The 10,713-nt window shown below is 42.9% G+C and overlaps 1 protein-coding gene and 1 long non-coding RNA gene across 2 annotated transcripts; both read left to right on the plus strand.

The window, feature by feature from the left end:
• Positions 1 to 1,600: 1,600 nt before the first annotated feature.
• LOC138947173 (uncharacterized) lies at positions 1,601 to 2,396 on the plus strand. The gene is made up of 2 exons (XR_011449581.1): positions 1,601 to 1,765; positions 2,083 to 2,396. It is a non-coding gene; the product is annotated as an uncharacterized lncRNA (long non-coding RNA).
• A 314-nt stretch (positions 2,397 to 2,710) lies between these two features.
• Positions 2,711 to 4,151, plus strand: LOC138956332 (uncharacterized). The gene is made up of 3 exons (XM_070327738.1): positions 2,711 to 2,995; positions 3,567 to 3,680; positions 4,137 to 4,151. Exons 1-3 carry the CDS (start codon positions 2,711 to 2,713, stop codon positions 4,149 to 4,151), a joined length of 414 nt encoding a protein of 137 aa, XP_070183839.1.
• The last annotated feature ends 6,562 nt before the right edge of the window (positions 4,152 to 10,713 follow it).

A 10,713-nucleotide genomic window follows, 5' to 3' on the forward strand; every position in this document is an offset into this window, starting at 1 on the left:
CATTTTTCTTTCTTTCTTTTCCTTCTTTTTTTCTTTCTTTCTTTCTTTCTTTTTTTTTCATCTTTCTTTCTTTCTTTTCATCTTTCTTTCTTTCTTTTCCTTCTTTTTTTCTTTCTTGCTTTCTTTCTTTCTTTTCCTTCTTTTTTTTCTTTCTTTCTTTTGTTTTTGTTTTGCCAGGTCCACATAAACATTACATGAGATGTTGACATATCGTCCTGAAGTTTTGCGGCATAATTAGATGTAGGTATCCTTTGTGCTTGGGCGAGACAAAAAAGAAACGGATTTTTTTTTATGAGTGTATCGTGCAAGTTGATTGATTATTTTTTTTTTTTTTATTGTTTTTTTTTTTTTACTAGACGCTTGTTTTGTTTGTTGTGTTTTTGTTTCTTGGATCATTTATTTGGGAAGGAGTGGGGATGGGAGGGGAGATGGTTTGTAGTGAAGGGACACCACACTGATGTCGGACTGTAATTATGTTTGTAGTGAAGGGACACCACACTGATGTCGGACTGTAATTATGTTTGTAGTGAAGGGACACCACACTGATGTCGGACTGTAATTATGTTTTATACGCATTAACTTGCTTTTAAGAAATTGCATCTGAAATTGTGCTTAACATTTTCCTAAGAACAGGTACTTCTGTAAATTCTTTTAATAAGGAAAGAGTTTTGTGTGAATCGAATGGTGTTTGAAATGTGAAAGATGAATAAAGCTTATACAAATGTCTACACGCTGGTTTATATGTGTGTGTTTACTACATCTTCTTTGACTCCCATTTGATTTCAAAGTTATTCATTTAAAAATATACTCCCCGCGGGTTAGGGGGAGTCCCATATTGGTTGGGACGAGAAAGAATTTACCCGATGCTCCCCAGCATGTCGTAAGAGACGACTAACGGATTCTGTTTCTCCTTTTACCCTTGTTAAGTTTTTCTTGTATAGAATATAGTCAATTTTTGTAAAGATTTTAGTCAAGCAGTATGTAAGAAATGTTAAGTCCTTTGTACTGGAAACTTGCATTCTCCCAGTAAGGTAATATATTGTACTACGTTGCAAGCCCCTGGAGCAAATTTTTGATTAGTGCTTTTGTGAACAAGAAACAATTGACAAGTGGCTCTATCCCATCTTCCCCCTTTCCCCGTCGCGATATAACCCTTCGTGGTTGAAAACGACGTTAAACACCAAATAAAGAAAAGAAAGGCTAAGGGACAGGTGGACAATTGTATAGACAAACCGTAAATGTGGGTAATGTTACTATATGTCAGATATGACATTTATGGGTTTTATGTATGAACATGTATGTAATATGAGTACTTAATTAATGATTAAATGATGCTGTTATTAGTATGCATTAATTGATAGAAGTAGACTCGTATCGCGAAAAACATTATTATTGATTCGCATGCCTGTTGGACCATGATTATGGGGCCTGTACTGTTAATAATAATAATAATAATAAGAACATTTATATAGCGCTAAATCAAAAACTTTCGTTAAAAAGGCTTGCTCTAAGCGCTTGACATCTAAACTAAAACGTCATTCACACTCTTTACAATGATGTACAAGAACTTCATGTCACCTGTCACTACTGTTACCTGTAGAGCCGAGTCTCCAAGCACTCACGTGCAACAGGTGAAAAACCTGAATGTCCATTTTTTGTAAGGTGAGCTGTTAGACTTGTCGCCAGTCACCTAAGCTGTTAGCTTCACTTGCCCATTGAACATGTAAGAGGCAAGTCGGGGAAGATTCTTTGCTCGCGTGCTCAGGTAAACTATTTTTCATGATATGTTTTCGCTAAGGAACACTAGTATGTTTATGAATAAGCATTCTTCATATTCGCTGTTATGTTAACTTAAGTGTTCATTGTACTAGTTCTTAATCTGGATATTCTGAATAGTTGTTAATGTGTGGATAAATAACTCGGACATGGATGGGAATTGATATTAGTATTGACAGTAGTTATTTAAGAATGCGTGTGCGTGTGGTTGAATGTAGAGTGTAATTACAGCCCAGGGTGAATGATGAGTGAATTGCTGTGTGTGTTATGCCTATGGAAATACTGACTCAAGAATTACTTTCACAGGAGTCTTCCCAGAGACAGAAGACGGAATTCGCGAGAGCTTGTTTGACCATTCAAGCAGACGCATGAAGAGATGAAGATGCACGAAGCAGAGCGACGTGATCTTAACCGGACTATAATGGACCACGCCAGGAGTCGCCGCGTCGGCTGGGTGATGGAGAAACAGATGAACTACACTACGCTGTTCTGGTGATGGGGTAACACATTAATTTACTCATCTAGAACCCTGGGCGTATTGTGTATATGTGTGTGTGAATCCTGAACGTTGATATATGTACATGCTTTACCAGTGAGCTATATAAACATATTGAGCTCCACGTATTTTCTTTTATTGTTGGAATGAATCGGAGGAGAATAACGAATGCGTATAAATGAAATAGTAGCCTTCTGACTGACAGTCGGTATTTTAGATAATTCATTCCTGACAATTGGTGACCCCGTTTTCTCCAGTGTATGTGTCTTTAACAGATTGTAGACTGTTAACGCACACTTTTTGAAGATTTTTTCATTGTATGTTTGCTTGACTACGTGTGTAAGCATATCTGTAGGCACGCATTTTGTGAAGAATGTGGTGAAGTGTTTTCATTAAGTAACTTTTACAGTATAGTGGTTTTGTATATATATTATCACCATGAGTGACGATTGGGATTTGTGGATGTCTCGTGGGAAAGAGCTAGGTCTTAAAGACAAAGACTTAACCGGTTTTGTCCGTGAACAGCAAAACATTGCTAGAGATGAACGAAAAGAAAAAAGAGAGGCAGAAAGTGCACGACTAGAAGTCGAAAAAGAGCATGCAAAGCTAGAGACAGAAAAGGAGCTTGCCAGACTAGAAGTTGAAAAAGAAAAAGAGCAGACTAGGCAAAGCGAGTTAGATCTCGAAACGGAAAGGGTGAAAAAGGAGAGATCAGACGGTAAAGTTAGTCAGTCAAACAGTTCTGGACCTTTTCATCCAAAATTGCCTATGTTCGATGAAAACAAAGACGACATTGATGCATTTTTGTTTCGGTTTGAAACACACGCTTCGGCATGCGGCTGGGATAAGGGTAAATGGCCTGTCTACTTGGCTGCTTTATTGAAGGGTAGTGCCTTGTCGCTTTATCATTCAATTTCAGGAGAACAAACACTTTCGTGGGATGTATTGAAGTCTCATCTGCTTCGTAAGTTCCAATGCACAGAGGAAGGTTTCAGAGAGCGTTTCAGAGCTGTTCGTCCCGAGATGGGCGAGTCATTTTTAGCGTTTTTAACGCGCTGTCGTCATTTGCTCAACCGATGGACTGAGTTGTCTGGTGTTTCCAACACTGCCGAAGGTTTACAAGACTTGTTTTTGCGTGAACAGATACTTCAGAGTTGTACAAAAGATTTGGCCGTGTTCTTGAGGGAACGTCAGCTGGGTGACGTAGCTGCGTTATGTGAAGCAGCTGAACTTTACCGTGAAGCTCATCCCAACAAAACCTTAGCACGGAAATCAGATGTTTCTATATTTTCAGCTGGAGTTGGAGTTGCAGATTCAACAGGGTTTAACAACGGGGGCAGTGGTTCTCGAGGTTATCGAGGAGGCCGAGGTTCTTCGGGTACAGGTCGAGGACAACGCAGGGGTGCACGTAGAGGGACCATTAAACAGAGTGATGTCTGTAGGATCTGTGGGGGTCAAGGTCATTGGGCGAACCAGTGTGCTTCGTCTAAAAACTTTGCTGAAACATTTAGCTCCGCTGTTAGCGAACACGTTCTTGTTTCAGAGGGACAACCTGGCCTACATCTGGAAATAGGAACCATCAATGGTTTTTCAGGGACGATCTTGCGGGACACAGGATGCACTACTGCTGGTGTGAAACGGGCTTTAGTTCGTGATGATCAGTTCACAGGGCAGGAGCAACGTTGTCGGTCTTTTGGGGGACACATTGAGACATTTCCATTGGCTGAAGTGGTGGTGGACTCGCCTTATTTTGCAGGTGTTCTGACGTGTTGTGTCATTGACGATCCTGTGGCAGATCTTATTCTTGGGAACCTACCAGGTGTTGTTTCAGTATCTGGGGGATGTGTGGGCTCTATTGTTCCAGACGCTGTCGGACTAGTGACTACGAGGCTACAAACGGAGAAAGCCAAAGGTTCAGTGAGACCGTTAAAATCGGTACCTTGTGTTTTTACTGATGTAACTCCTGAGAAGTTAGCTGATATGCAAACCAAAGATGAATCACTTAAGAAGTGCTTCGAGCAAGTTCAGAAGGAATCGCAGGTCTCAGATCAGAGCAAACCTTACTTCATCATGAAAGATGGGTTACTTCACAGAGCGTTTTGTGAAAAGACTGAGGTCGTCTTTCAAGTTGTTGTCCCTACTTCTTTGAGAGAACAAGTTCTCCATACCGCCCATGACGCTCTCATGTCGGGTCACTTCGGTACCAGAAGAACGTTAAAGAGGATCTTGACCCAATTCTTTTGGCCAGGCGTCAGGCGTGACGTAGGCAAGTATTGTAGAACGTGCGATGTGTGTCAAAAAACGTCTTCCAAGGGTCGCGTTCCCGCTGCCCCTCTTCAGAAGATGCCGCTTATCGATGTTCCTTTCAAGAAGATCTGTATTGATTTGGTCGGTCCTTTTAAGCCTGTATCTTCGACTGGATTCCGGTACATTCTGACGATAGTGGATACAGCGACTCGTTTCCCCGAAGCAATTCCATTGAAGCAGATTGATACTGTTTCTGTTGCTGAAGCACTGTTTTCAGTTTTTTCGAGGATGGGCTGTCCTCAGGTCATTGTCTCTGACTGTGGAACGCAGTTTGTTTCTGATCTCATGATGGAGATTTACAGACTTTTGGCAATCAAGTCGATCCACACTTCTCCTTACCATGCTCAAGCAAATGGGTTAGTCGAACGATTCAACGGAACTCTGAAGAGCATGTTGCAGAAGGTTGTCCAGGAGCGCCCAACTGACTGGGACAGATACGTTCCTGCACTCCTGTTTGCGTATCGTGAACTTCCAAATGTCAGTACAGGGTTTTCTCCCTATGAGCTCCTCTTTGGGCGCACTCCGAGAGGCCCAATGTCTATCTTAGCGGACTCATGGACAGGGAGGACTGATGGAGATGAAGCCAAACCTCTATATCAGTATGTCTTCGATTTGAAGAACAGAATCGCTGATACGTGTGCTCTAGCACAATCGAATGTTCGTGATGCTGCTCGTATTCACAAACATTACCATGACAGGAAGGCCAAACTTCGTACTTTTGTACCTGGGGATGAAGTTCTTGTACTCTTAACTGCTGACAGCAACAAGCTTCTCATGTGCTGGAAAGGTCCATTCAAAGTGATGGAGGTGGTTAGCCCTGTTGACTACCGCATTGACCTCAACGGCAAACACAAGGTGTTTCAAGTCAACATGCTGAAGAAGTATGAGAGACGAGTTTTGACAGCAGCTGTTGCTGTGGAAAGAGAGTTAAGTACTGGTCCAGTTCTTGATGACCAGGAATTCTCAACGTTGATGTCTGACTCTGATCAGAAGGCAGATGCGTGTTCGGATCACGTCTTGGATCCTGTTTGTGCTGTCGCTGTGTTGTCTCCTGAAATCGAGGATGAGGTTGTCTTGCCGACAATTCCTGCAGTTACGGGTGAATCTGTCAAAGATGTTCACTACTCTGATGATCTTTCTCATTCAAGACGTACTGAACTGGAAACCGTTTTTCAGGAATTTTCTGAACTTCTTACAGACAAGCCGGGAGTTACAAAAGATGTCGATGACCACGTCATCCCTTTGACAAGCGATTGTCCTGTATATAGGAAACCATACCCGTTGCCGTTTGCGTCTAGACAGACAGTTGAGAAGGAGATCAAATCCATGCTGGATTTAGGCGTCATAGAACCTTCGAAATCTGCGTACTCTTCGCCTATTGTCTTGGTGGCGAAAAGAGACGGATCAGTTCGTTTTTGCATTGATTTCCGCGCCTTGAACAAGATCACGCATTTTGATGCCGAGCCGATCCCTGACCCGGATGAGTTGTTTTGTAGTCTTGCTGGAGCAAACTTCTACACGAAGATTGACCTTGCAAAAGGCTATTGGCAGATTCCGATCAAGCCGGAAGATAGACATAAAACAGCTTTCCAAACTCCTCTTGGGTTGTTCCAATGGGTTAAAATGCCATTTGGACTGGTCTCAGCACCAGCAACTTTTGCTCGGATGATGCGTAAGCTAAATCTATCAGAGAACTCAGCAGTCAACTTTTACGATGACATTCTCATTGCTACGCAAACATGGTCAGACCACGTGAAGCAGGTTCGGGCTGTTCTGAGCAAGATGCAGAGATTTCGTCTCACGGCTCGACCATCCAAACTGTTTGCTGGGTTTTCTGAGTTGGAGTTTCTCGGACATGTTGTCGGTCGAGGATATCTCAAACCAGAGGACGGGAAGGTCAAGAAGATTTTGTCTGTGAATCGGCCAACGACAAAGAAGCAGGTTCGTTCCCTGATGGGGTTGTTAAGTTACTACAGGCGATACGTCCCTAACTTTGCAACTTTGACAGCTCCTTTGACGGATCTAACCCGAGACGATCACGGCAAAACTATCACATGGACGGCAGAATGTGATTCTGCGCTGAAAGCTGTTCAGGAGGTGCTGTCTACCTTCCCTGTTCTTCTCTTGCCTGACCTGAGTCAAGATTTCGTTGTGAGAACTGATGCAAGTTCGACAGGTTTGGGTGCAGTTCTTCTGCAGGAAAAGGAGGGTCTTCTACATCCTGTTGCTTATGCCAGTCGAAAACTGCTTGATCGAGAGTCCAGGTACTCCACCATCGAACGTGAATGTCTTGCCATTGTTTGGGGACTCACAAAGTTCTCGCGCTACCTGCTTTGCCGGGAATTTGTCATACAGACGGATCACAGGCCACTCACATACATGGCGTCATGTAGGCTCAAGAACAGTCGTGTGATGCGTTGGGTGTTGTCTCTTCAGGAGTTCAAGTTCGTTGTTCAGCCGATTGCAGGCCAGTGCAATCAGTTTGCGGATTTGTTGTCTCGATCAGTCTGTGATCAAACTTTTGAACAAGAAGAAAAATGGCCCTGGAAGTCAGATCTGTTTGTATAGAACTGTATATATACAAGTAGTGACGTTGACACTTTGAGTGGGACTTATTGTGTTAAATGCAATGTACTATCATGGATGATAACATTTGTATGGTGTTATCGAGTTAAGAAATGAGAAATCTTTTATGCAGCTTTCTACTTGAAGTGGGGGGCATTGTCAGATATGACATTTATGGGTTTTATGTATGAACATGTATGTAATATGAGTACTTAATTAATGATGAAATGATGCTGTTATTAGTATGCATTAATTGACAGAAGTAGACTCGTATCGCGAAAAACATTATTATTGATTCGCATGCCTGTTGGACCATGATTATGGGGCCTGTACTGTTACCTGTAGAGCCGAGTCTCCAAGCACTCACGTGCAACAGGTGAAAAACCTGAATGTCCATTTTTTGTAAGGTGAGCTGTTAGACTTGTCGCCAGTCACCTAAGCTGTTAGCTTCACTTGCCCATTGAACATGTAAGAGGCAAGTCGGGGAAGATTCTTTGCTCGCGTGCTCAGGTAAACTATTTTTCATGATATGTTTTCGCTAAGGAACACTAGTATGTTTATGAATAAGCATTCTTCATATTCGCTGTTATGTTAACTTAAGTGTTCATTGTACTAGTTCTTAATCTGGATATTCTGAATAGTTGTTAATGTGTGGATAAATAACTCGGACATGGATGGGAATTGATATTAGTATTGACAGTAGTTATTTAAGAATTCGTGTGTGTGTGGTTGAATGTAGAGTGTAATTACAGCCCAGGGTGAATGATGAGTGAATTGCTGTGTGTGTTATGCCTATGGAAATACTGACTCAAGAATTACTTTCACAGGAGTCTTCCCAGAGACAGAAGACGGAATTCGCGAGAGCTTGTTTGACCATTCAAGCAGACGCATGAAGAGATGAAGATGCACGAAGCAGAGCGACGTGATCTTAACCGGACTATAATGGACCACGCCAGGAGTCGCCGCGTCGGCTGGGTGATGGAGAAACAGATGAACTACACTACGCTGTTCTGGTGATGGGGTAACACATTAATTTACTCATCTAGAACCCTGGGCGTATTGTGTATATGTGTGTGTGAATCCTGAACGTTGATATATGTACATGCTTTACCAGTGAGCTATATAAACATATTGAGCTCCACGTATTTTCTTTTATTGTTGGAATGAATCGGAGGAGAATAACGAATGCGTATAAATGAAATAGTAGCCTTCTGACTGACAGTCGGTATTTTAGATAATTCATTCCTGACACTATATATGTTAAACGTGCTATTATGGATTTTGATGAGAAAAAAACTATTACAATACATGTTGAATATCAAATTTCTTTACCAGGATAATGACATTTTGTCAGTTTCTATTTAACATTGTGTGTGTGTGTGTGTGTGTGTGTGTGTGTGTGTGTGTGTGTGTGTGTGTGTGTGTGTGTGTGTGTAAGTCACTCAAATGCAGTATGGTATATGAATGGTTTGAGTTTGTTGCGGTTGACCCTGCACAGTTTGACCTATGATGTTTTTGTTGAACAATTTTGCCGTCACCCCTCCCATAGGGTGACGTATTTCACAACTTCCTGTGTTACACAAACTCAGTGATGACCAATTTTGCCTTCACCCCTCCCATACGGTGACGGATTTCACAACTTTCTACTGATGAACAATGTTGCTTTCACCCTTCCCATAGGGTGACGGCGGTTGGCCTAGTGGTTAGGTGTCCGCCCCGTGATCGGGAGGTCGTGGGTTCGAACCCCGGCCGGGTCATACCTAAGACTTTAAAATTGGCAATCTAGTGGCTGCTCCGCCTGGCGTCTGGCATTATGGGGTTAGTGCTAGGACTGGTTGGTCCGGTGTCAGAATAATGTGACTGGGTGAGACATGAAGCCTGTGCTGCGACTTCTGTCTTGTGTGTGGCGCACGTTATATGTCAAAGCAGCACCGCCCTGATATGGCCCTTCGTGGTCGGCTGGGCGTTAAGCAAACAAACAAACAAATAGGGTGACGGATGTCACAACTTCTTGTGTACACAAACTGATGACGTATTTCACAACAAAATGGCGCTGCCCATGGTCAACCTCGAAACTAACCGTATGAATGGGGGCCTCCTGGCCCTCCTGGCCCCCATAAAAATACACACATATATGGGAAGTTACCCTATGTTGGGTACCCTGAATTTGAACACATTGCATTTCATTTCATTTACTCTATTTTCCCAATGCTGGGAAATTCGGGTCGCTTTCTCCGAGTGGAAAGTTAGCAGCAACGTGACAAGAGTCGCGCTACCCATGTGTGTGCGAGTTTAGGTGTTATCAGCCACCTGCACTAATCGCAGTGAGCAGAATAGCCGAAGTCTTTTATGTGCCACAGTGGTGACACGGGGGTGGGATATGGATGCAGTCTCTGAGCCCGTCTGCACATATAGTTGACCCGCGAAGTAACACGGGAACGAGTCAGCACTAATTAATTATTGAAATCAGAGTATTCGCAACACAAACCAAACAGTATTTCAGCACATGAACACAACAACAACAAACATCTTTACCGAAATCTGAACCAAACTAATATATATACAAGAACGCGTGAATACTTGGATGGAACCAGAGATCGTAGTGTGTACACTCTACGGTCTATGATGGAACTATCGCATTACACAGCCAGTACCGGCACGGTTGGCCTAGTGGTAAGGCGTCCGCCCCGTGATCGGGAGGTCGTGGGTTCGAACCCCGGCCGGGTCATACCTAAGACTTTAAAATTGGCAATCTAGTGGCTGCTCCGCCTGGCGTCTGGCATTATGGGGTTAGTGCTAGGACTGGTTAGTCCGGTGTCAGACTAATATGTGACAGGGTGAGACGTGAAGCCTGTGCTGCGACTTCTGTCTTGTGTGTGGCGCACGTTATATATGTCAAAGCAGCACCGCCCTGATATGGCCCTTCGTGGTCGGCTGGGCGTTAAGCAAACAAACAAACAAACACAGCTAGTAAACAAAAAGAAGAGAAATCATGCACTGTATGTGATCGAAGTTGGATGATTACCAAGTACAATTATGCAAGAAGAACCTAGGATACCGGGTACGATAGGTAACACAAGACTTTTTCCAAAAAATAGTTGGAATAAGGAAAGTCATATCGTAAAATATCCACTTTGATAACATATATGCCCGCGCATAGGAGCAACTGAGTATCCCAAGATAGGAGTAATCAGGTCATACACGAGTAAAGCTTGAACAGTTAAATTACTGGCAGAGTCAAACAGACTGCGAAGTCCTATGCTGCTAGCAAAGTGGCTGCTTTTATGCTTGGAAAACTCATGTTCTCAGGTATCTTGGAAAAGCGAGCGTTGTTGCTGTTTCTCTAATAAAATTTCGTTTTCAGGAAAAACAAAATATGAAGATACAATTCTTGGTTACCTGACTGGAATCGACTAAAGTTTTGTCGGTATGCCCAGCCTGTTTCCCACAATGAAATGTCTTTGGAAATAACAACGGCATTTTCTTTGAATATTGAATAGATGGGGTGGATCATCACAAGGCCTCATCCGTTACTGCCCTTTAGCGTTGTTTTCCTTGGCTTCCTTAAC

Source organism: Littorina saxatilis, linkage group LG1, assembly GCF_037325665.1.
Source record: "Littorina saxatilis isolate snail1 linkage group LG1, US_GU_Lsax_2.0, whole genome shotgun sequence".
NCBI classification, from domain to species: Eukaryota; Metazoa; Mollusca; class Gastropoda; order Littorinimorpha; family Littorinidae; genus Littorina; species Littorina saxatilis.